Below are 27,788 nucleotides of genomic sequence, written 5' to 3' on the forward strand. Positions count from 1 at the left end.
TTATCCTGATTTATCCTGACTTTTTATTGGTGGACTTAAAGAATCATGCCTGGTGAGAAGAGCATTTACTGCAGTTATTTGAAAGATGTCTGCAGTCTTCTCCCTTCTCTCAAGACTTCTGGGACATGTGTTGGCTGCCTCTCTGACGTCTGTTTCTGATAAGTGAGTTTTAGTCTCTAACAACTCCTGGGAATTTTGTCGGCAGAGACCGGGTGAGATCATTTTGCTTTCCGCTGAGTTTCCTTTCTCTGTTTTTTTGGACTGTTCTGATGAGCATGACCCTGGAGCATTCAGTAATACCTCTGTTCTCTTAGGAACTGTTGGCCTGCTCCCTGGTTTTATCTCTGTCTGCACAAAAACTCCATGTCGCTGGAAAGGAAAACAAAGTTGATGTTAACCAGGGCACACAAGTTGCTGGAAGATGCAGCTGTGACCTGAGTTCATGTATTAGCTCAAGTCCTGATTGAAGCAGGCACTTATTTCTCTGCCTCTTCATTGGCTGTCACCTTAGTTCCAAACTGAAGACGGAAGCATAATAAGTATCGGTGAACCATTTAAACAAATTATGAACAAGGGTGCACCAGAAAATGAACAGGAAGGGAAAAACAGAAAGTCAAAGGAGTGGCATCTCATTATCTCCCATTCTCAATTTTTCTGTCATTTGAATTGTATGAGACTATTCATATCCAATTTCATTTCTTGCTCTGCAGGTTGCTATGGATACGATAGAAACTGCAGTTCATAGACCTAAGGATTTATGATTGCGTCATAAACATCTATTACTTCCAACAACTAATAGTTGTTGTGAAATGTTTTTATTATTAACTATGGTGAAATATGAAAACAAACATCTGTAGTTGGGAAAAAATCCAGCAATTGACTATTACATTACTGTTCAATTTATAAAACTTATATGCATCCCCCTGCCACACACATACATAAGCATATCAAAAAATTTAGCAAGTTGCTTTGATATTACCTTAAGTGAATGATTTTAATAATTTGAACCAAATTCCAAAGACTGATCCAAAATTATGACATCATTCTTTAGTTTTGACTATGACATGTGGTTAAGATTTTATCCTCCTAATAACCATGTTAGTTTGTTTAAATCAACTTTGAGAAATATGATTATGACTTGAAAGGATTAGAGTTCTACCATAAATCTATCCCATCATAAAGTATTAAGTAATTGATCCTAAATACTGACTCACCTTTCCCTGGATGGGCTTATTGGGTGTTTTCCTGGCATCATATTGATGTGAAAAAGAGATGCGTTCTATAAAATTCTTTTGGAGTTCTGCTGATGCATCAGGAGAGGCAAGTGGAACTAAGGGGAAAAAAAGAGATTTTGTGAAGTCAGGATAAAAGATTTGTATATGGAAATGTAATCAGTATTTATAATATTTTTGCTTTATCAAAAATGTAAATGAAACTAAACTCTTTTAAGTATGAAAGGTTACCTAAACACATCTAAATAATACAATAATAGATTCATCATTCTTTCTCCATGAAAAGAACCAAATGAAAACAACCAAATTAGCCCCACATGTGGAATTGCTAGTAATTTTAAAAACTAATAATAATGTAATAATGGCTTTTAAAAATCAACTGTTAGATCTGCTTCTTGCACATATACTAACCAAAGTGTTAGGGAAAGCATAAGTACAATTTATTTCTCAACTTATTTTTACTACTGAAAAGGCTTTGAGAAATTTATGCGTAAGTTGCTCCCTGCTAGCACTGACAAATGAACTGGAAGATTCCAGGGCTACTGCACTTAGAGTTGAACACACAATTCTTTTCATTTCCCATTGACAAAGGCTCTGAAAATTTGTGAGAGTATTAAATTCTTTAAAAATCACTCTTAAAAATAATCTTTCAATCTGTGTAATAGCTATATAGGGGTTCATTATTTTGGTTTCTCTATGTTTAAAATTTTTAATAATTTAAAAAACTCACTTTAGTTTTGCTTTTAGCACACAACGTTATATAAGGAGTCAGAGTAACACCCAGTTTAGTGACATAAAATTCTGTCAAGGAAAAAATTTAAAATGTCTCCCTTTTATAGAAAAATATATACATAAGATAATATGTACACCTACCATATCTATGGAGTGATAACAAAAAACTGATAACAGTGGTTGTTGCAGGGGGAGAGAATTAGCTGGCTGGAGGACAGAGGTGGAGAAGGGTGGATTCACTTTCACTCTTTTCCCTATTGTACCATTTGAATTTTGTACTGTATGCCCGTATTAACTATTAAAAAATAAAATTTAAATTTGAAAAACCATGACTTTAAAATTAGGGAGGATATATAAGAAGGAAAAATATGTTAGTAAATTCACATTTATTAAGCATTCATGAATTTAATTCAATATTCAGACATTGATATAAACTAATTTTACTAGCTAGAATGATAATTATTCCAATATTTATATATTACATAATGTGAGATGGCAATCTTTTCTAGCTAGCAGGGAAAAACTCATTTTCTACTTAATCATTACCTTTCTTTTAGGATTTCCTAGCACACAAAAGAGAGCAGGTGCCAAAGATTCAACATAAATTTGTGGACAACTATTACATTGAGAAATTCTAACCATAAGTTATATTTTTCCACCAAGTCAGAAAAGACTATCAGTTTTGGGGTGAATGCCCTGGTCTGGCTCACAGAATGTTAGTGTTTCCAGGAACATAGTCTGGTAACTCTTTGAATAAAATGAAGCAGCTCTAAATTTAGGCATTAATCAGGTGGGGTTAATGGAGTATCCAAAGCATGGGCTTTGGGATAAGATAGACGTGCTTTCAAATTCCAGCTCTACTGCATTTCCTAGTTGTGTCACTTTGGACAATCACTTAACTTCACTGAGATTCAATTTCTTCTCTCTAAAATGGGGATAATAATAATTTGCTTTCAGAGCTGTGAGGATTAAAGACAATGTTTATAAAGTCTCTAGAATGCTGGGTCAAATTAGAAAGGGACTTCTAAGTTAGGCAAGGGGCAAGCTCTTTTGCATCCTGACAAAAGGGAAACCATGGAAGAGGAGAAGCATGAATGTGATGAACTATCAAAATGCTGGGAGAAAACCAAAGGGTTTAGTAAACTGCTATGAAGGGTTGGTGGCAGCTTGGGCTGGAGGGTAGGGAGATCAGATGTAGATAGTAGAGAATAGGTTGGGAGAGCTTTTAAAATCTGCTCTTGACTTTCTCCCACATTGCTTTGGGAAGATTACCGTTTGCCTCAGGGCGGCAGAAACTGGCAGCAACCGTCTAGCCATGTGTTGTCAACTTAGTAACATTGGAGCAGCACAGAAATCCCTCCAGGGTAAGGAGCTGATGAAAATGGATGCATGCAGCCCCTTGGGCATTTCCTTCTCCAGCACTCCCAGAGCAACTGTCAGTGCTGGTGGATTAAAAACATCAAGAGATTGCCTTCTCTCAGTGATGACTCTTTTTAGGAGTTTAAAGGGGAAAGGAGTGGAGCCCTGAGTAGAGGATTGGTCTCAAATAGGGACAACAAATGGAGATGGTCAAAACTGGTTTTGTCAGGCCTGACCCTCTCCAGCCTGACCTTCATCTTCTTTCCTTAAATTCATTGAGAGGTACACAAGCCAGACCCTGGTCTTTAGCCTTTGCCCACACAGGGCTGATAATTCCCCTTGGGGAATATGACCTAAGATAAACTAGAGGGACACTTTAAAAGAAAGACAATAAGATTTAAAACGTACATTATGTGAAGCAGAATTATTAGAACCTATGTACCAAGAGTAAAATAAGCATAACAAATATACTCAAAGATACAGGAGGTATCCTTAATATAAAGCAAGAATAAGAGGTCATAAGAAAGAATCATGTAAAATATTAGAAATAAAAATATAATAGTTGAAGTAGAAATGGTGAGATAAAAAGATTTATGAACTAGAAAATCAGACTGAGAAACTTTCCCAAAGGAATCTGGAAAGGATAAAGAAATAAAGATAGAAAAGCTAAGAGACATTGATGGTAGAAATACCAACACTAGAATCTAGGAAACCTAGAAAAAGAAACAGAGAAAAGAAAATGTTTAAAGAAATAAGGATGATAAATACATAAGAATTAAAGAAAGCCCAAAGACCTCAGATTGAAAGGGCTCATAGATTACCAAACAGGTAGCAGGGCCAGGAGTAAGATGAGGCAAGTGAGGCTCATGGGATGCAAAATGTAAGGAGGCACTTGCATGATCCTGGGAGTGAGTGCCTCCTTACAGTTTGCACCCTAGACCTCTCACTTGGCTCACTCTCCTCCCAGTCCTGCATGGTAGATAAGAAATAACTCACATGTAAGACACTTTATAGAGAAATTTAAGGTCATCTGAGACAAAGAAAAAATTCTAAATGTTTCAAAGAGGAGAGGTAGATTACCTACAAAGGAGTAAGAAGCAGATTTATACCAAATTTGACAACATTGGACACATAATAACTTATTAATATTTTTTAAATATTAAAGGGAAAAAAACTTTAAGCCTGGAATTTTAATATCCAACCAAACTGTCATTTAACCATGAAGCCAAAATTAAAATTAAAGAATACTGGGAGGCAAAGAAGGCCTCAGAATATTTCCCCATAAACAGACCACTTCAAAAAAATTTCTAGAGGAAGAACTCAAATAAGAATAGAAATAAATCAAGGAGGGTGCCTAAGGTATATGGAAGAAAATAACAAAATGTTTTGCCTCCTTAAAAAGACAATGACTAAAGAACAGAAAAATAAGTATTACACCTATAATAACTCAGAACTAAAATTCTACTGTTTAACATATTAATGGAGATTCTAGTGAATATTATAAAAAATGAAAAAAGTATAATGATTGCAAAGGAAAAGAAAAAACTGTCATTATTTGTAGGTAATATAATTACCTGAATAGAAAAAACACTAGAATCAATAATGAGAATAAGGGTGTAGCAAGGCAAGCAGATAAGTGTACAAAAATCAAAAGCATTTTGCTATAATAAAAATAACCTACTAGAAAACAAAAGGAAAAATAAGATACAGTCCCTGTAGCAATAAAACTATACAGTATAAAGTTTCTAGAAAGTAAGACTTCACAAGACCTCTATAGAGAAAAATTTTTAACTCAGAGACAAAAATTGAGCCGAATAGACTTTCCATTCCCTTAGATAGGACGGGATAGTATGTTACTGTAAAGGTGACAGTTTTTCCTAAATTAATCTATAATGTCAACACAACTCAATCAGAATTCTAGCTGGATATTTTGAGAAATGTCATAAATTCCAAAGTTGAAATGGAAAAATAAAGGTCCATAAATCGAGAGCTTAACTGCAAAAAGGAAGAGCAAAGAATGAAGAATTTCCCTATCAGATATTAAGACAAGCTAAAAATCTATATCATTAAAACATTTTAGTAATGATCCAAGGACTGAGTTCAGAGACAGACATACTCATATAGGAAACCCTAACATACAGTTAAGGAGGTCCCCCAAGTTAATGACAGAAGTGTAGATTGTTTAGTAGATGGTATCCAGAAAACTTGCTCACTGCATGGAGAAAAATGGAATAGGTTCCCTATTTAATACTGCACATAAAGCTAGGCTATAGAGTTAAATACATAATTATGGAAGGTAAAATGATAAAACCAAGAGAAGAAAATGTAGGAGAATATTTTTGTGACCTAAGGGTAGGAAAACTCGTCATAAACACCCAATGCACAAACCATAGGTGAAAACTTAATAAATTTGATTACATCAAAATTTATTTCTGTACACCATGAGCAAAGTTAACAGAGATGATAGGTTGGGAAAAAATATTTGTAGCATGAAAACTAAAAGGGATAGGACGTCAGTGGGAATGGCAGAGTAAAAACCTCCAAAAAAACTGCTTCTCCGTGAAAGCAATGAGAACATTGACAAAAATAATCAAAATCAACTTTTTCAGAACTTTGGAAATTAACCAAAGGCTTGCAACAATCTGAGAAGCATTTATTCAAGAAAAATGGCTTAATCTCTATAATAAAAGCAGGCCTTTGGCCCAGTTTTCATGCCCCTCTCCCCACCTTGTCATAAGCCTTGGAAACAAACAGCCCTGAATTTATGGTGAAAATCAGCAAGAAGCTTAGAAGCCACTGGAAAGAACCACTGGCTTTGGAACTTCCCACAAACATGAACTCAAAGAATTGTTATTTAACCTGGCTGGCAGTTCTTTGGAAACTCCATTCCTAGGGCTTGTCTTTATAGACAATGACTCAGCCTCTCTTAGTGTAAATAGCCTTTCCCCCAAAGGCATTTGTCAAAAACAATCAAGGGCAATTGTTTACCAGGGCAGCTGCCCTTAATGGCAATAATAGTTGGGGCAAACAAGAAGCTGACCCAAACTAGAAACTTTTATGCCTCCTACCTGCTTAGAATCCAATGCCAGCAATTTCCCACACAGGAACCTATCCTTGGACAACACAGGTCATATCTACCTACTATAAGGAAAACTTAAAGTATGATGAATTTAAGTTACCAAATTGATGTCTTCTTAGTGAGAGAAATGCATAGAGCAAAATCTCTATCATCATTAAAAGCCCTCTGTAATGATAACAAAAATACCTCACCATAAACTAGATTTAATACAAATAGTATATTGTATATTTTTCATATAGGGTAACAAATAAAGATTGGTCACAGGGTAACTTTTTTTCAAAACAAATACTTTAATACTTTACTAATATTCAAAACCAGTATTCTACCAACCAACACAGTTCTTCTAAAATAAATATTCAATAAGTCTTTTAATTTTGGGAAGGTTTGGGATTAAATGTAGAGATGATAAAGCAAATACAATTAAATCTATAATTTGTTATATAATATGTCAGAAGAAAATTTGATCTAATAGTTTTCTAGTGTTGCCAGTTTTAAAGAAATGATTAAGTTTATAAACAGGATTAAAATGTTTGACATATCTGTATTTACTATATTTATAGGTTTAATTTATTAGATTTACAAGAATTTTTTAATTGTTTGCGAAAGTTTTTTTTTAATTTAATTTTATGTATTTTTAAATTTTTTTTAATGTATCAGGGTCTTATTAATTCTTATTACAAGAATTTTTTAATTGTTTGGGAAGGTTTTGATTGTCAAAATTCTACATTTTCCTTGTTAGGTATTTAAAGTGTTAAGAGGAAAACAGAATATAATTAAATCAACAAATGCTGTTTAAAATATTAATGGAATTTAATTGACTATGTTTGTAAATAAGTCATTGTTAAGGAGTATTTCATTTGTTCAAGCTGAGTTAATTAAACATCAAAGAACAAGTGAAACTTACTATTCTAATATTATATAATATTTAAAAATTAAGGGCTTAAAGAAATATTTTTAAATTTATAATGTTAAAACTAGAAATATTAATTTAACCATAAATAAATATAAATAACTTTTCTGTATGCAAAGACTCCCATAGAACATAAAAAATCTTCTACTGAAACAAGTTACCTTCAAAGGATTAACAACTGGACTGCTTTCAGACCTGACATAACAATAGAATCCAGATGACAATGGAATAATACCTTCCTAGTGTAAAAGCTAAGTAACTATGAATCTAGAATTCTATACCCAGCTATACTTTCATCTATTAAAGAGTGAGGGCAATTTAAAGACCTTTTCAGACAAAGAAAAGTGAAGAGTTGGCCATTCCTAAACTCTCATGGAAAGGACTGTTTAAAGACATTGAAGTAAGGTGTTACATTGGTGGCCCCAGAGAATCAGGCCTCCCAGTATTCGCATCCTTGTACAGTCCCCTTGTGAATGTGCACTGGCCTTGTGATTAGCTTCAACCAATAGGATGTGGCAGAAGCAATACTATGCCAGTTCCATCTACCCTGCTGGAGAAACCACATGCAGAGACCAAACGGAGAAGGACAGGCCCAATCATTCCAGTGTCCCAGCTGAGTTCAGTTTCCAGACAACCTACCAACTAAATTCAGCCACTACTGCCCACCTGAGCCCAGCCCAGACTGCAGAATCATGAGCAAATAAAATGATTGTTTTAAGCAACTAAATGTTGGACTGACTTGTTATGCAGATAACAAACAAAGACTTCAGAGGAAGTCAATTAAAATGAATCATCTTTTATATAGTGATATAGAACCTCCCAGAATCTTGAAAATAATAACTTAAAAAAATATCTTCATGGGGACTAATAAAGGGGCAAGAAAGGTAATATAACTGTTAAGAAAGAAGTTCCTTACCCAGGCATTATACCCATTAAAAGTAGACATAAGGGGCTTCCCTGGTGGAGCAGTGGTTGAGAGTCCACCTGCCGATGCACAGGACATGGGTTCGTGCCCCAGTCCGGGAAGATCCCACATGCCGTGGAGTGACTGGGCCTGTGAGCCATGGCCGCTGAGCCTGCGCGTCCGGAGCCTGTGCTCCACAATGGGAGAGACCACAACAGTGAGAGGCCCGCATACCGCAAAAAAAAAAAAAAAAAAAAAGTAGACATAACTACCATGTTCATTTATGCAAATATATGTGATTTTTAAAGAAGCCCACAATAGTGAAGATCATCTAAGTGGGAAAACATCAAAGAAGATATTCAAGTTCTTAGTGGTTACTCTACTCAAGAATTCAAATCGGACCCAAAATAATTACTTAAAAGAAGCCTTGTTAGATGAGGCTTACAAAAAGTAAGCCAAAGTCTATGAAGAATGTTTGAAATCCACTCTCTGTTTCTTGGAAACTTCTAATTAAAATAGGAATTTTCCAAACAAGGATACACCAAACAAGTTGGTGTCTAGCCATCTATATTTTATCAACAAAGCCAGGATTTATTCAAACACACAACTTGCTCCTCATATTGATGCGGATTTAGCAGCTTTTGTTTTGAGAAATTTTCTTAACTTTTCATTTGTATCTACTTAAAAACATTCATTAGTATTATTTTTCTATTAGAAACCCCATTCTTCTAAGTAGTATTTATTTTCATCTTACATAAAAGGATTATTAATGTAAAAATAACAGTACAGATTTTCACAATACAGTGAAAAAGAGAAACTTGAATACAACTGTAGCAAGAAATCATTGTTATGTTATACCTGATGCAAAAGAAGCAACACAAACTAAAACCTATTTTAGAAAAATATTTTTAGCACCGTATCTGAATTCACAATTTTAAAGAATGTTAAAATATCAAGTAATTGATAAACAGCTGAAGTTTTATTTAAGTATGAAACACCTCCTTTACCAATTAGATCAGCTTTTCCAATTTATAAAGTTTTATTATATAAAACCTAAAGTGAACACTCATTCTTACAGGGACTCAGATATGATGGAGCATAGCCGTTTGTTGAACTGACCATGGATGGCAGCCAGGAAATTGTGTGGTGGTACAAGACATAAAAGGCACTTTCATTATCAGTACAAGATGACATTGCTGAAATGCCAAAAACCAGGCGTAATTAAGTGGGCTGATGGAACAGAATGACTATGAGATGACTTTTGCTATTAATGCATGTTTATATACACATTTTCTGTCTATATGCATATATGTATACACACACATATATATACATTAAAAATCTGGCATACACAGACTAGTTTATATACATATTTTTAAATGTTACATAAAATATTTTCTTTTAAATATCATTCTCATCTAGTACCCAAACACCATCTAAAATATGAATAAATTGCATGTTCATATTGTGGTGTGTATATTAGTTAAAATTACATTATGACTTTAATCTGTTAAATAATATGTAATTATCATTAAACTAATCAATAAATATTTGTTGAGTCTGGGCATAGTGGTAGGACCTGGAATATAATAATAATGATTTTGGCAATGAGAAATAGCAGTAAAAGAACAGAGACAGAGAGAGAGAGGAAGAAGATAGTACAATGATAGTAAAGAAATTAAAAGGGCTTAAAGCCTTAAGGAAAAAAGAGAACTAAATGCGAACAAAGATATTAACAAATTTGGAAGCTGGAAAGCAGATGGATAAGTGGCAATTGAGTTGAGTAGAGTCCAGTAAACTGGAAGCTAAGGGCTTGTGGAGGAGGAGGGGGGGTGAACATCAAGCCAATTCATGCCACAGCCTTCCAGTGAGGCTCGGGAATTGGAGGCATCAGACGCTTCTGAGGCAGGGAGCATGGGAACTGGTACAAATTGAAGCTGTAAACTGAAGATTGTTTGAGGGACTCCCAGATTTTCTGTCCTCCACTCCAGGCAGAGGCTTGGAGGATTCCTCTAAGGGAAAATTGACAGGCCTACAGACACTGATTATGGTTGTTTCCTTATGAAATGGCCGGGCCCTGCCTGATCATCCTAGAACAAAGCCTATCTTTCTGTCTCATCTTCCACCACATCCCTTATTGAACTAGAGAGGAAACAACTGCTCCTTATGAGAAAGTACTGAGACCTGACTGGTTAGTTAACAAAAAAGTCAGTTAAGGGAAAGAATCATAGAAAATTATGTAAACCATACTTATTTTCCTTTAACCAGTTCATTCACCAAAATTTTATTGAAGTGCAAAGGCATTTTCTTTGAGGAAGTGTCCGTTGGTTGGAATTCCACTTTGTATTTCTTGCACAAACCACACCCCTAATGTATCCTTTTCATTTTCCGTTTCTTTAACACAGAATGGAAACTTAAGGATGCATTTGAAGGAAAATGAGTACAGCGTCTTTCAAGATTTAAAAAATTCACTCTAGCTCTTCTTTTATAGTTATTTTACCCATGCTTAATTAGCATTTTTAAAGTTAGTGATTAACATTTTAGCAAGTCTTTGTAAAGTATTCAACTTTGAATGTTTTATGGAAACAACTGCTTTTTTTCTTACTCAGATTTTAATTTATAATATGTAATTAAGTTATAGAAATACAGTAACAAGTACACAGGCATAAACTGGTTCTGAAACAAGCATGACTTTCAGAGAGTATTCTCTACCTCCTTGGTCTGAGTTATGTGCCCCTTCTCTAAATCCCCATACCAAGCTATCAGGAGCAATAGGAGACTTAGGTAGATTTGGCACGTCAAATAGGACCATGTAGGCCATGGCAAAGAATTTGAAATTTACTCTACAAACAGTGAGAAGTAGCTAAAGCCTCCAAAGGGGAAGAGTGATGTCCTTCATGTTTTTAAAAGATCTGTCTGACGATGGTGTGGAAAACATTATGGAGGAGGAAGAAAGGAAGCAGGTTAGTAGTGGCTTCACTACATTGGTAAGATAATTTGGGATAGAATTTGGAGATAGAGGTGTCAAGATGGATTGGCTGTAGAGGGTAGGGAGTTTTAGAATGACTTCTAGGTATCAAAACTTGAGCATCTGGGGGAATAGAAATGACATTAATTGAGATGGGGGGATAGGTTTGGATGGGCAAAATGAAATGTTCTATTCTAGCCATGTTAAGCTTGAAAAGGAGATTAATTATCCAAGAAGAGATGTTAAGTAGTTGGTTGGATATGCAGGCTCAGGAAAGAAGCCAGGGCTGAAGAGAGAAATTGGTACTTGTATTAATTCCTTTGACTTCAGCCTTAATCTTCTATTCCGTGTTTCATCTATTTTGAGTAGTCTCTCTTGAGGACTCATATGTTAAATAGTGATATTAGCACCCTTCTCCTCTTCTACTTCCCATCTTCTGTCAACTGTATATTTATTTTTCTTCTTAAAGCTGATAACATAATTCTGATCTGTAACCATAATTACATTTTCCATATTGTGTCTATAGAATGACACTAAAAGTTAACTACTAAATAGCACTTAAAATATAATTATATGAATTTTGTTCACTTAAGAGCCAAATGTTGTGCTAGGACTACATTTCTTTCTCAGTGGGTCCAATGCCCAGTGCCACTTGGGGAAAAAAAAGGTTCTAGTGTACATGTCAAATAAATCCTCTTTTCTAGGTTAAAAATGATTTCCCCTGAGAACTTTGAAGACATTAACTCCATTGTGCTCTTCCGTCCGTGTTGCTTGATTCCATATACTTATTCCTTAGGTGGTGACTTAGTTTTCTTTTAATGGAAACTTCTGGAATCTTCTCTTTACAATTATTGTTTTGCAATTTCATAATGATGTATGGGTGTGTATCTTTTTTCCCTTCATACTTAGATACACTCAGTAGACCCTTTCAATGGCTCTTCTTTATGTTGGGAAACTATCTTCTTATTATTTTTCTAGAAGCTGTGTAGAGTACTGGTTATTTATACAGGTACTAGAGTCAGACTAAGTTCAAACACCAATTATTTGTTGTGTAGCCTTGGGCAAATTATTTAAACTCTGTGCTTGCTTTCTCATCTGAAAAATGAGAGTATTAATAGTATTACTATACTATTATATGCCATAGGGTTGGTGTGAGAATTGAATGAGTAAACATTTAGAAAGTTCCATAAAGTACCTGGCAAATAGTATATGCTTAATAGATGTTATGTGTGGATATAATTATCTCACCTTCATTTTTACTCTTTTCTGGAGCTCCAGAAAAGTTGGACCTCCAAGACTGATTCTCCATTTTGCTTTTATTCTCTCATATTTTCTAAGGTTTTGTTGTTGTTTTATGTTCTGTGATATTTCCTTGATTTTATCCTCCAGACCTAAAAAAATATATAATTTGGCATAATTCTAATCTTTGGTTGCCATTCATAAATTAAGAATAGGATAGGAGACCAGTTTGAAATACTAAAGTAACTAGTGTGGTAGTTGACATCTAGCTGAGACAATGGGCTCTAGCATTCTTAATGTTGGGAGAGGGTAGAGTGCTCATGACTGGAGCAGTTATTTAAGAAACAGACTTTCAACTAACCCTCTGATTCTCCCCTCCCGCATTTCTGTTATGCTTTGTCTGCTGACTGAGCCTTCAGATACTTTTTGTTTTGTTTTGTTTTGTTTTCAGGCAGATTGGCTCTTCTTCACTGAATCTCCTTCTGTATATTCTAGGCTATTGCTTCTTTGTTCTTTTTTATCCATCAACAGTCTTCCATTCCTTCTCAAAATCCAGAAAGCTCTTCCTTCCATTCTTTTCACCTTTATGGGCCCTTTATGGGTTGACTGCTTTGTTGCTATCATTCGATAGGGTCTTGGGAGGCAGGGGATTTAGATGTTTGTGCTCAGTCTACCATCTTGAATCAGAATTGGAAATTTTATTACCTTTCTAAAAGAGATGCCAATTGTTACAGACTATCTAATAGTTGGCCCTCCCTATTAATTACCACCCTTGAGGTGGAAATCATGTTAAATATGACCATTTTCTAATATCCTGACCTTCAATCTAGCTGCCCTTTGTATCCTTAACTAGACTGGCCAATCACAGAGGCCAGAAGGCTAAAACTGAGGGACTGTTGATGTCTAAAAGTAATCCTTCACTGCCTACTGTCGTGTTCAGAAAATTTGATGTTTATCTCGTGAACTTTTGTATGGGGTGAGAACAGAGCGGGTATTCAATAAATACATTTTTGTTTGGACTTGATCCTGCACTTCTTTAAGACTTGCTAAAAATTCTACTCCTGCAGTAGAGATGAGTAGTACTGGGTTAAGAAACAGATACAACTTGAATAAATGTGAAAAACCTAGATTATTGTAATGACATTGTCAGGTAAAACAAATTTTAGATCTCAAAATGTATGAATACTGTATAGAACAGTATTTCCTATATTACGTTTTGTGGGATACCAGTCATGTGAGATGATCTGAAAAAAGGTAAAGTTGTCAATATTGGGAAAACATAGCATTCTTTATTCCTCTTCTTGGAAATTCATTATGCTTATGCTTAGAATAAGGGTTTTAAGAGTTCTGTAGTAAAACACACACACACACACACACACACACACACAAAACTGTTTAACTTTATAAATTCAGTTTTTCCAAAACTTATTTGACTTCCCCTGTTTTTTGAGCAGTAGCTATAAACATCATAAAAACTAGTACCCCTCATCAGAAAATCTACAAACAACAAATGCTGGAGAGGGTGTGGAGAAAAGGAAACGCTCTTGCATTGTTGGTGGGAATGTAAATTGATACAGCCACTATGGAGAACAGTATGGAGGTTCCTTAAAAAACTAAAATTGAATTACCATATGACCCAGCAATCCCACTACTGGGCATATACCCAGAGAAAACCATAATTCAAAAAGACACATGTACCCCAATGTTCATTGCAGCACTGTTTACAATAGCCAGGTCATGGAAGCAACCTAAATGCCCATCGACAGACGAATGGATAAAGAAGATGTGGTAGATATATACAATGAAATATTACTCAGCCATTAAAGGGAACGAAATTGGGTCATTTGTAGAGACATGGATGGATCTAGAGACTGTCATACAGAGTGAAGTAAGTCAGAAAGAGAAAAACAAATACTGTATATTAACACATATATGTGGAACCTAGAAAAATGGCACAGATGAACCAGTTTGCAGGGCAGAAATAGAGACACAGATGTAGAGAACAAACATATGGACACCAAGGGGGGAAAGTGGGGTGGGGGTGGTGGTGGTGGTGGTGGGATGAACTGGGAGATTGGGATTGACATGTATACACTAATATGTATAAAATAGAGAACTAATAAGAACCTGCTGTATAAAAAAAATAAAATAAAATTCAAAAATTAAAAAACAAAAACAAACAACAAAAACCAGTGCCCCTCCATGCGCACTTTGAAAAATACTGCCCTATAGTGTTGCCTAACAGTTATAATTTTTCAAGTTTACTGGCAATAATGAGCAGAATGCTACTAAATTTCTGACTTGGAAGCTGGTGTTATCAATGAACATTACAATTTTTATTATGTTGTATTAAACATATGTGGAGCTAAGTTATCCACTAGGAAGGGATAAGGAACAAACTTGTCAAGGGCTGCACTTGCTGCATGTATATTTTCAACTCCTGTAGAGGACTAATTTTCCCAGGAGGTGCAAGCACATATAATACATCTTAATTTGATAGCAGTAACCTGAGACTGTGATGAACTGCTAACCTTACCTATTCCATAAGAAGGCATTTGCAACTTGCTGTATTTGACTGGAGAAACAAATGGACATGTTGGTTTTTTAAAGTCACTCCTCTGGGTGCTCTTAGTGTCATAAGGTGGTTGGAAGGGATTTTCCAGTCCTTTACCATGTGACCACCAGTCACCCTTCATGGAAAAAAAAAAATGGAAACACAAAATTGGATACTGTAGGACATTTTCATTTTCATGTGTTTGTTGCTCAGTAATTTGATTCAACAAGTTATTGGATTTTCTAGTACTAAAATAGAGTTCTGAAATCTAGGACTAAATATATTTTCATAAAGACTGTATTTCCTAAGAGGCACCTAAAAATGCATTATCATATAATTTTAGCTAAAATACAGCTGCTAATTTCTTAAACTACCTTCTATCAACAGATGGAATGGTAAAAATCAACAAAATAGTTATGTTTCTATGTTTTGTACTACCATTTATGTATATATAAATATGCATATGTACACACATATGCATATGTATATAGTAAACATGATTTAATCTAAAACTTATATTCTATACTTTTCATTATGGCAATACAAATAATGTATTATCATCTAAGATGGTGGTTTTCAAAGTTTTTAGTCCATGACCCACACCATGAAATACATTTTATGTCATGCAAGAATACCCACTGCATACATATACATAAAACTAGAGGTTTCACAAAACAATACTTATTCTTACTACACGCAGTGCACTTGGCTATTTTTCTATTATATTACTTTTCTATTTCATCTCATAATGCTGGTTGCAGTCCACATTGATTTATAACTCACTAATGATTCAGTTTGAGAAACTTTGTTCTAAGCAGAAATATCTCCAATGTTACTGAATTTCTGATAATAAAACCTGAACTAAGTATGCAGGAAATGAATCTTCTTCATTAGCACGTTTGATCTCTTAGAAGTTCAGAAAGCAGTGAGGTGAATTGTTACTCAACTTAGTACTGACTAAAAAAATTTTTTTTAATCTGGTTGATCAGGTAGAAGAGAACCTTGGGAAAAGGGAACTTGACACCTCAGAGTCCTTGGATATTAGAGAATGAAAGTAACCTTGGGTATGTTCTAACACCTACCTGGGGCTTTAAGGGAAGAGATCAGCCTTTTAAAAGATCAACTATGATTGCATTGTCAGAGACTTTAAAATATGATTCAAGGTGGATAAATATGAGATTCTAATAAGTTAAATTCTGAAAATACAATTGAAGCTCCATTGATATAAAAAGGAGGCGGCATCTAAAGAAACTTGTGTGGCTACATAGGCAGTTGGCTTTCAAATGAGCTTAGTTTTCAAGGAGACAGGTGTGTGTACAAGCAGTGCACAAAATCAGATTCAAAGGAGAAACACTTAAACGGAGTCAGCTTGTCAGGAGACTGTCAAGAAGCTTAGAAGAGATTCATGAAATATACCAAGCAGCAAAAATAGGGTGTTCTGTGGGAAAAAATTCTGTTGCAGCAAGAAATCAAGGAAAGGCTTAGAATTTGGAGAAGAGTACCCTGCTTAGAGCTGAAAGTCAGAGCTATTCAACTTTAGGTTCTTCATTAAGGGAAGTTATCTTCAAACTGAAAAAGATGGGATGGACATGAACCAAAGAGAGCACTAAGCCCTGCACAGATGAAGACAGAGTCAGAACTCACTTTGCAACTGGAAATGAGGGCCAGTTTCTAGGCTAATGACAACCTGTAACCAGGGGTAAAAATGAATGTTTGCAGAAATCAAGGAAATGTAGGAAGTGGGGAATTTTGGAGAGAAGGAAAGATCAGCCAATGCCTCGTTTTTCAGAATGGACTTAAAGGTGAATTACATCTACTTGATGTAGATCCTAGGAATTCTAGAACATATCACTACACAGATGGTGTCTTTTCACTCTCTGGCTCAAAATAGTCACGTCTTACTGTTGTCAGAGTGCCTGCTTCTTGCAGCTCTTCCCTACTCTGTGATTACCACGGTGCTTATTATGCTCCAAGGTCTAGGCCTTTTCTCACTTATTCTCATCACAATTCTATGAGGTGGGTACACCCACTGTACAGATGAGAAAACTGCTGGGAGATAAAGTAACTTCCCCAAGGTATATCACTAACAGGTAACAGAGCTGCCTCAATTCAGTCTGTCGTTTGTCTGGGCATGCCTCTAATTTCTGTGCTACATTGCTATGGGAAATCTGCTGTGGAAGGCAAAGCCAGATAAACACAAATTTATTTAAATTATTTCAAAAATAAAAATAAAGAGGCTCTAAGTAAATATCCTGAGAAATCCTCTATGACAAGGTTTTAAGGCATACTCTTTATATCTTCTTTTGTTGATCTGAAACTTATTTTGCTAACATCCAAGTTACTGGAGAAGTGACTCTGGAATAAGTGAACCACGATGTCTGGCAGACTTCAATTTTTTTCTTAAACAAGAGTGTAGTGCAAAAGCTACCTTAAAGCAGGGATAATTCACCTTTCAAGAAGACTTGAATTTAGAATTTTACCAAAATGGTCTCTTTGGTTTCACAAATACGTATAAAGGAAATAATAAGCAGTTTTTTCTGAAGTGTGATTGATGACTTCAAGACACTTATAGTTGGTGAGTGTTCTGATTAGTGTTGTCAATTGGATGAATCTTCACTTCAGGAGAATGAAATGCTACAGTTCAAAAACTGTTGTGTTTATCTTTTCTATTTCTGGATAGTCTGCTCTATGCCTGAAAAGTCTGGTTACTTCCTGGAAGAGAGTGTGTATGCACCCAGGCACATGTGCATGCCTTTTTGGTCCAAGCATTTGCTCAGAGAGATTATAAGACAAAAGGTAAAGGCAGAGGTTTATTTTTTTCCTTCACCTCGCACCGAAGAGAAAGACTAAGGATAAAAATTTACTGCTTTGTGTACCATCACTTACATTGGATTGAGAGGTGCATGTGGAATTATTTATGATTAAATAAACCAAACCGGGAAAGGTCCTCTATGTTATTGCTTTGCCTAGGTTTTGGGGGTCAGACCACATCTTGCAGATTGTAGAGGGGGTTCTGCCTACAGAAAGAGTTGTTCCCAAAACTTTGCACCCAGAGAGAGGATGAAGTCCTCCCTTCCAGGCCAAAGCCTGTCTCTTTTCCTGCCACAGGATGACTGTCACTGGGGCTCCATGGTAGGGAGGTGCCTGGTGATTCCTGATGACAAGGCTCCCTATAACCCTGGCTGCTGGAAGGCGTAAGAGCCATTGTGCTGTGGGCCCCTTAGCCACATTTGGAAACCACCGTGCGGCGCTCTCTATGTTATACTTCTGTCAGCCCTTTGCCTTCAGAAATGCATCAGTTAACATTACTTACTTCCATTCTTTGGGAAACTAAGGGAGAATCCTAGGGGAAATGTAGTAAAAAGTAAGTGGGGTATCCTGGAGGAACCAGTTAAGAGAATATAAGAGGTGGTGTGCCAAGCTCTGTGGCACCCTGGCCAAGATGGCTGCTGCTGCTCGTGGTGGTGTGGTGATCTGTGGACATCAAATTATACTTTATGGATTCCTAGGGAAATGTGGACTTTTGACAACACCTTACACATAGAGTATCATATTTTTTTTAGTAAAGCTCAGTGGCTTTAAAAAATTTGTTGTGTTATAGCAAACACTAGAGTTACACTGTATCTACGTTCCTCTATGTTTTGTTGTGGACCAGAAAGAATGCTGAAAAATACCTCTTTTTAAGCAATTCATAATAATAGTTCACAATAACAGTTATTCCTGCACTGTGTTCTGTGGAACACTGGTTCTGCAGCATATTAATATGTGTTATATAAAAGAGGTTTCCATAGTTAAAGAAATTTGACAAATACTGAGTTAAACAAGTTTACCACAGGATTTCTCAAGAACCTTTATCTACTAATGTGAATTGTGAAGCTATGAGAAGGGTGTATAAAAATACAGGTTTTCCAGAACATATCTGACTTCGGAACTTTATTTTATTGAGCACATTGGCAAGGACTAGTGCTCCAAAAAAATACATTTTGGAAAATACTGACCCAGTATAATCTTTATGAAATATCAATATTTACTAATATTTAAAAACACAGACAACCAAATTAGTTTTCATTGGAAATAACTGAGCTAAAGCTCCTTTTTATTTCTTCTAGCACCACCAATTTTATGTCCCTATGTAGAACTGTATAATTGATTATTTCATTTAAAAATCTTGTAAATAAATAAAACCGACCAATCTGGTATTCTAAAGATATTTTCTTAGCAAAATACATAAGACAACAGATATATGTCAATTGAAATATTTAGGCAACTTTATTTTCTTTACTTATATTTTAAAGCCAGTATTACTATAAGCCAGTTAATTTTTTTTCACTATACTATTTTTTTACTTTTTATTTTTATTATTTTATTATTTTACTTTATTGGAGTATAATTGCTTCACAATGGTGTATTAGTTTCTGCTTTATAACAAAGTGAATCAGTTATACATAAACATCTGTTCCCATATCCCTTCCCTCTTGCGTCTCCCTCCCTCCCACCCTCCCTATCCCACCCCTCCACTCGGTCACAAAGCACCGATCTGATCTCCCTGTGCTATGCGGCTGCTTTCCACTAGCTATCTACCTTATGCTTGGTAGTGTATATATGTCCAGGCCTCTCTCTCACTTTGTCACAGTTTACCCTTCCCCCTCCCCATATCCTCAAGTCCATTCTCGAGTAGGTCTTTGTATTTATTCCTGTCTTACCCCTAGGTTCTTCATGACATTTTTTTTCTTAAATTCTATATATATGTGTTAGCATACGGTATTTGTCTTTCTCTTTCTGACTTACTTCACTCTGTATGACAGACTCTAGGTCTATCCACCTCATTACAAATAGATCAATTTCGTTTCTTTTTATGGCTGAGTAATATTCCATTGTATATATGTGCCACATCTTCTTTATCCATTCATCCGATGATGGACACTTAGGTTGTTTCCATCTCCGGGCTATTGTAAATAGAGCTGCAATGAACATTTTGGTACATGTCTCTTTTTGAATTATGGTTTTCTCAGGGTATAGGCCCAGTAGTGGGATTGCTGGGTCATATGGTAGTTCTATTTGTAGTTTTTTAAGGAACCTCCAAACTGTTCTCCATAGTGGCTGTACCAATTCACATTCCCACCAGCAGTGCAAGAGTGTTCCCTTTTCTCCACACCCTCTCCAGCATTTATTGTTTCTAGATTTTTTGATGATGGCCATTCTGACGGGTGTGAGATGGTATCTCATTGTAGTTTTGATTTGCATTTCTCTAATGATTAATGATGTTGAGCATTCTTTCATGTGTTTGTTGGCAGTCTGTATATCTTCTGTGGAGAAATGTCTATTTAGGTCTTCTGCCCATTTTTGGATTGGGTTGTTTGTTTTTTTGCTATTGAGCTGCATGAGCTGTTTATAAATTTTGGAGATTAATCCTTTGTCAGTTGCTTCATTTGCAAATATTTTCTCCCATTCTGAGGGTTGTCTTTTGGTCTTGTTTATGGTTTCCTTTGCTGTGCAAAAGCTTTGAAGTTTCATTAGGTCCCATTTGTTTATTTTTGGTTTTATTTCCATTTCTCTAGGATGTGGGTCAAAAAGGATCTTGCTGTGATTTATGTCATAGAGTGTTCTGCCTATGTTTTCCTCCAAGAGTTTGATAGTTTCTGGCCTTACATTTAGGTCTTTACTCCATTTTGAGCTTATTTTTGTGTATGGTGTTAGGGAGTGATCTAATCTCATACTTTTACATGTACCTGTCCAGTTTTCCCAGCACCACTTATTGAAGAGGCTGTCCTTTCTCCACTGTACATTCCTGCCTCCTTTATCAAAGATAAGGTGACCATATGTGCGTGGGTTTATCTCTGGGCTAGATAGAAAGCCCAGTTAATTTTTTTAAACCAAGCTAACCCTTAAAAAGAAAACTGTCATCTTAAATAAAAGAACAAAGTTTACAACTATGTGAAATGAGCATTCTTTATTACTCCTTGGGTACTTGGAAATGAGTACATTTAAGGTTTTTTTGTTGTTGTTGGAGGGGGTAGGTTAGTTTTGTTTAAAAATGACCATTCCCTTCACTCCACGCCCAACGTGAACACTTAGCTCCGTGATGCATCTTTGATCTTTGTACCTCCTTGTTCAGCCCTCCTCGTTCAGCCACTGTGAACCTCTCTTACCTATCCTCTTACTTCATTTCAAACTCACTTTCACCACCTGTTTAAGGTCTTTGACTCATGGAGCTTTGAGCACTAATAAACAAAGATTCTACTGCTGCTATCACCCAGTCTTGTTGATAGAGCAAGCTACTAACACTTCTGTACATTTATTTTTTTCAAGACACCTACAAAGTAGGAACAAGAGAAAATTAGATTTATTTTTAAATTTCTTTGTTTCATATTTCTCTTCTCAAACCAGCTTCTTTTCCTTATGGGGTTCAGGATGGGTTAACAGTTTGGTTTAAACTTGGCCTTGAACTAGAGCTCAGGAGAGTCATTCATTAACTTTTGCAAGAATTATGAGGACTTCACTAAGCTGGATTTCTGTACCACATTTATTTCCCCCAGAGGCATGTTCTATCAATATCTTTTAAATGTTCAATAATTATTTGTTTATAAAACAAAATAGCCTTAAAACTGCCCTTGTAAGGGTTTACTACATGATATTAAAGCATATTTGACTACAGGAATTTCTGCCCCCAGAAGCTCTCACATTCACACACAGGGCCATGGTGTGCTGTTTCGTGACAAGAACAGTTGATGTTATCAGTGTAAAGAGAGCTCAGGAAAAGCAATCTCCATTTAAATGTTGAGTTAAATCACAACTACATCTAAACTTACATGGCAAAAGGGACTTTGCAGCTGTGATTAAGTTAAGGATCTTGATAAGGAGAGATTATCCCAGACTCTCTTCTTCTGAGGACCCCAATATAATAACAAGGGTCCTTAGAAGAAGGAGGCAGGGAAGTCCGTCATAGATTTGAAGAAGTATGTTGCTGGCTTTGAAGAAGGGGCCATGAGCCAAGGCAGGCAACCTCTAGAAGGAGGAAAAGGCAAGGAAATGGATTCTTCCTTAGAGCCTCCCGAAGGAACCAGCTCTCCCAATAGACAATGAGATTGATTACGTACTTTTGAGCTTCAGAACTGTTGAGAATAAATTTGTGTTGCTTTAAGCCATTGTTTAAGTTTGTGGTAATTTGTAACAGAAACATAGGAAATTAATACAATAAATTATACCTCAACGAACCTGATTCTAAAAAAAAGAATGGAATATATTTAATATGATAGTGAATAAAAGTGTGACTTGTCTAAACCAACAGTCCTGGATCAGAAACATGACTGTGACATTTGCTTACTATGTAATCTCAGGTATGTTAATTTACTATATTAGAGCATGTTATCATCTAAACTATTTCCAATAATACCTCCTAGAAGTTGTGCAGGTTAAAGGATATAACTTATACAAAACACTTATCTCATTCCTAGCACTTCATACACTTTAATAAACGGTAGCTATTTTATAGAAAGTATCTGAATTACTGAGTATCATGGGAAATTTTTATATTATCTGTCACAAATACAATATTAGAGATTTCTTCAATAACCCCTCCTGGGGCTTCCCTGGTGGCGCAGTGGTTGAGAGTCCGCCTGCCGATGCAGGGGACACGGGTTCATGTCCCGATCCGGAAAGATCCCACGTGCCGCGGAGCGACTGGGCCCGTGAGCCATGGCCGCTGAGCCTGCGCGCCCGGAGCCTGTGCTCTGCAACGGGAGAGGCCACAACAGTGAGAGGCCCGCGTACCGCAAAAAAAAAAAACAAAAAAAAAAAACAAAAAAACCCCTCCTACCCACAAGCACCGCTGAGTGACTATAATCTGACCCGATCTAGAAAAACAATTATTTGGATTCCTTCCCTATATATATAGTTTGTATGCGAAATTATCAGTGAGGATACTTCCAGCTTACTGCTTTTAACTATTGGATTATAAAAAATATTAGTCTGAGATCTGTCACATCCTTTAAGTAGTTTGTGACAAAATTATCCTGCAAAACACTTCTGAACCTAAATGTATATTTGTAAATAATGAACATCAATCCAACCTGATCATCTGGCTCGTTTTTGGGATCTATGTAGGGAACTGGTTCATTGCATGTTCTTACATTTGTGTTAATGAATTTAGCATAATATACACGTCCTCTCCCAACACATGGTTTTGAATGTTGAATACTTTTTCCAGGCTTTTTTTCATGTTTCGTTTCTTCTTTTTTTTCAGTTACATACAGTATACCAACATCTTCTATTTCATGCTGTCTGAAAAACAGAATTAAATAGTATATCATTTTTCCAATGAGCATTTCAGTGCTGAGTCATAATTACATAAAATTAGATTTAAATATATTTCAAGTGTCAAGACAATTTAGACTTTATTAATAACTATTAGGGGCTGGTGCAATTAAAATTTGGGAGGGTATCCTCTCATTCAAAATTATATAAAAGATAAAGAGATTTGTGTTAATAGTGATTATTTATTACCATATACCAATGTAGTGTACAGATTCATTTGCTTGGAGTTAAGAAAGAGTAGTGATTTAATCATTCTTACAAATTATGTTTACAGTATTTGTTCATGTGCCTAAGTTACATGCTAATCTTAACTCATCTTCTTTAAGACTTAGTTACCTAGTATATTTAGCTATCTGGACAAGGTTAACTATTTAATTTTAAAGGCTCACCTGGCAAACTTATAAAAGCTAACAAATGAGCACTATTATTTATCTTTTCAGGAAAAGACCACTGTGTAGACATCAGAACAGCTAATTCAATTTCATCATTTTTTGCTTCTAATAACTACCCTGGAACAAAAATAAAAATTATTGAAATTTTTAAATGTTAAAAAATATTTTAAAAGGAATAGTTTATAAATTTTTCTCCTTTTAAATAAGGAGTAATAGGAGTATTTTAAAATCTTGCATACTTGAAAAGTAAAGGCAAGAACAAAATATTTGAATTTAGATTCTTTTTACATAGAAATTTTAAAAAATCAAAGTCCTGACCCATGGAAGGTGAGTGAATAAGATTCGAAATTTATAGAGAAAGTGATTAGTTCTGTTTAGCTTTGTCCATGGCCCTACCTTACTTCAAACCAAAGCAGGTCCATCTCTTCTACCCCATGTCATTTTTTTCAATTAAAAGACTCCAGTGGCTTTCTACTGCATTTACAATAAAACACTTCCTCCTTATCGCAGTTCTGAGGCCCTGTGTGGCCCTGCTCCAGCTAATCTCTTCAACCACTCAAGCCTCTCTCCCTTCCCTTCTCCAGCCAGCCTGCCTACTCGCAGTTCCTGGAACACACCAGCCTCCTCTCCCCTCAGGGCATCTGCTCTTCCCCAGCTCCCTGAACAGCTGGCTCATTACCATTTAGGTCTCAGCTGAAGTCATCTCCTCAGAAACGTTTCCTAGATTTCCCCCTCCCCACTCCATGTATTCTCTATTTTAGTACTTTTTTCATTTCTTTCATAACAAACTACGATTTATCATTTATGTACCTACTTTTTGTTTACGTGTTCTAGTAAGCACTACAAATAATCCTGTACAAGCCCGTAAGTTCCATTAAGGTGACGATCGGGTTTCATTCATCATTATGTACCCAACATCTGGACAAGTGTCCTGATTGTTGCAGGTAAACAGATTGGCATTATACTATTTACACATTCCTGGTGAATCTGCTGGACTAGTTTTTCACTCTGGCTTTGTGTTAGCTGTGCACACCCAACCCTCATCCAAAACACACACGACATTCAGTACCCTTGGATTCCAGTTCTCTCCATCCCAGCAAAAGTTGCTCTCTGCAAGGGATTTGGAAAAAATGATTACTGGTAAAGTGTAAATTACTTTGAAGGTTTTTCTGTTATCTTTCCAGAGATGAATTTTTTAAAAGGCCTTAATTGATTTATCACTGTAGACTTCTGGCATAAGTTTTTTCCATCTGCTTCTCATAGTTGTAACCCAACAATAAATTTGTACTAGAATCAGGCCTTAAGGAAAGGACCGTAGCTATTTGTTCACATACTGATGCATTCATGTGATGAAGGATTTGTGGTGTGAGTGGCTACAGATTGACTCATAAATGTGAAATACAGGGTTCTGTAGTAATCTCTTACTAGAAGGGAAGCACAGTTAAAAATACTAACGGGCTCTGAAATAAGTCAGACCTGGGTTGGAATCCCAGCTCTGCCATTTACTATCTGAGCCTTGGTTTCCAATCTTTTGCATGATAAGGACAATAATACCTATGGTGAGACATGTGAGAATAACATTAAATAATTCATTCTTTCAATAAATAAATATTTATTTATTCATTCATTCATTCTTTCAATAAATATTTACTATGTGTCCAGTGCTGTCTGAGGCACTGAGGATAAGGAGTAACAAAAGAAACAGCGCCTACATTCTAGGGGGTAAAGGCAGCTGAGAAATAAAAAGTAAAATATATAGTTTGTTAGATGGTGTTAAGTACTAAGGACAAACTTAAAGCAGGGAATAGGGGAAAGAAGTGAATGTATATGGGAGGTAGGTGGCATTTTTAGATAAGGTGGAGGCTGAGTTATGAAGGTGGCAACTGAAAAAAGACAGGAAAGAGGGGAGAGAGCTAAGTGGATATCAAAGGAAGCACATCCCAGCAGAGGGAAGTGTAAATGCCAAAGCCTGGAAGCAGAAGCACCTGACCTCAGGACGGTGCTTCTCCAAGCGTAGTTCCTGGAGTAGCAGCCCTGGCATCAATTGTCAGCTTGTCAGAAATACATATTCACAAGTCCCATTCCCAGCCTACTAAATCATAATCTCTGGGGAAGGTTCCCAGGAAACTGTTTTAACCAGCTCTCTAGGTGATTTTCATGTATGTTAAAATTTGAGAACCACTGTTTTAGTGACAAAAATACAGGTTTGGAAGCACATACCCCTGGCTCCACACCATTAACAAGCTGTAACAAGCTGCTTGATTTAATAGTTCTCAAAATTTAGGGTACATCAGAATCACCTGGAGGTCTTGTTAAAACTCAATGATCATGCCCTTCTTCTAGAGTTTCTGATTTGGTATGCCTGTGGAGGGAAGCCCCTGAGAACTGCATTTCAAATAAGCGCCCAGGTGATGCTGATGCTGTTCTGGGGACCACATATTGAAAACCACTGCAGATGTTGCAGGGAGTCAGTGCTGGAGGAGAGGGGGGCAAGGAGCAGACAAGACCGAGTGAGGCAAAGGCGCACATTGTGTAGGCCCCATTGGCCGCTGTAAGAGCCTTAGCTTTTCCTCTGCAATGGCCAAGGGAGAACGTGATCTAACTTTATGTTGTAAAATGACCACTCAGAAGACTGCATTGAGGAGGCTGCAGAGGGGCGAGGGGAGCAGCAAAGACTTCTGCAGGGTACAGGTAAGAGACGCTGGTCCTTGGGCCAGGGTGGTAATGATGGTGGAAGTGATGAATTGTGGTGTATTCTGGATATATTTTAAAGGTAAAGCCTACAGAATTTGCTAATAAATTACATGTGGGGTGTGAGAAGTAGTGGATGATTTAAGATGACGTCAAGAATTTTAGGCCAAGGGCTTCCCTGGTGGCGCAGTGGTTGAGAGCCTGCCTGCCGATGCAGGGGACACGGGTTCGTGCCCCGGTCCGGGAAGATCCCACATGCCGCGGAGCGGCTGGGCCCGTGAGCCATGGCCGCTGAGCCTGCGCATCCGGAGCCTGTGCTCCGCAACGGGAGAGGCCACAACAGTGAGAGGCCCGCGTACCACAAAAAAAAAAAAAAAAAGAATTTTAGGCCAAGCTATGCATGTAAAGTGCCTGATACATAGTAGGTGCCCAGTAAACAGTGCGTTTGAAAAAGTATTATTGCTCTCAATACTAGAAATGAGAGGTAGGAAGGGGATTGGCAGAAGAAAAGCCCTGATGGCCCGAAGACTCACCTTTCGGATCTCACTTAACCCTCCAAGTAGGAAAACATTTTTCGGAAGGGGAAATAGAAAAACAAACCCCAGCACTTACTGCTGCTGCGTATCCTCCTTTCCCTCCATGGGCTCCTACGGCCTGCCACGAGGCAATGAGGAGCCTCACGGGAAGACCAGGGAGTAAGCCCTGACAAGAAAGGGGCGCGCGGAAAACCGCGGCAGTGACTTATGCGTTGCTAAGCGACAGCGGACTGGGCACTAGGCCTCGGAAAGCTTCTGGGGGTGGGGGGGCAGGACCCGGAGCGCGCAGGCGTAGTAAGCCGGTCAGGTCCACAGCGAGCGCGCGCGGCTGGCGGGGCGTGGGTGGCAGACAGGGTCTACTTGCCGGACCCGCCCAAGACTCACCCTGCGTTTGAACTTGTCCTTCCCGTATCCGGCCGGGCGGAGTATTTATCAGGGCCCACTGGATCCTTGGGGATCAGCAAGGGGCGATTCCGGAGCCTCCTCCGCGGCCTTGGCTCTGGTGCCGGGGGCTGAGCTGCTCACATCCCTGCCTCGCCAGCCCTCCAGAGCCCCGCAGGACGCCGCCCCGGTTTAGCCCACGTCTGCCGGAGCTGGCTCCAGAAGGGCGGGCAGGCAGGGGAGAAACTTGTTTTCCCATGAACCATTAAATACTGTGCAAGTCATCATTTGCTGCTCCTGGGCTGCTTAGTCTTTGCATGAGAAAGCTTGGCTGTCGCTGTTCTCCACCATTTCTGACACATCCTCTTTCCCCAGCCTGGGAGCAAGCCTTAAAATAAAACAAGGGAACACTCATCTCCTACAAATGAGGCTCCCTGCGGTGTGTGCATCTGCTCCAGCCTGCGCGGGGTTCAGAGTTGGGTAGAGGGGACTGAAGGC

At 37.2% G+C, this 27,788-nt stretch overlaps 1 protein-coding gene across 1 annotated transcript; it reads right to left on the reverse strand.

Moving 5' to 3' along the window:
* CIMIP6 (ciliary microtubule inner protein 6) lies at positions 1-27,031 on the reverse strand (the record flags this gene model as incomplete). Its single annotated transcript, XM_081255111.1, has 5 exons — positions 26,986-27,031; positions 23,047-23,257; positions 14,960-15,113; positions 1,215-1,330; positions 1-369 (listed from the first exon to the last, which is right to left on the reverse strand). The coding sequence occupies exons 1-5, from the start codon at positions 27,012-27,014 to the stop codon at positions 1-3; spliced, it is 879 nt and encodes a 292-aa protein (XP_081111237.1). The 5' UTR covers positions 27,015-27,031.
* Positions 27,032-27,788: the final 757 nt, after the last annotated feature.

The sequence above is a fragment of the Mesoplodon bidens genome (genome assembly GCF_964165515.1).
Source record: "Mesoplodon bidens genome assembly, chromosome: 14".
Taxonomy (NCBI): domain Eukaryota; kingdom Metazoa; phylum Chordata; class Mammalia; order Artiodactyla; family Ziphiidae; genus Mesoplodon; species Mesoplodon bidens.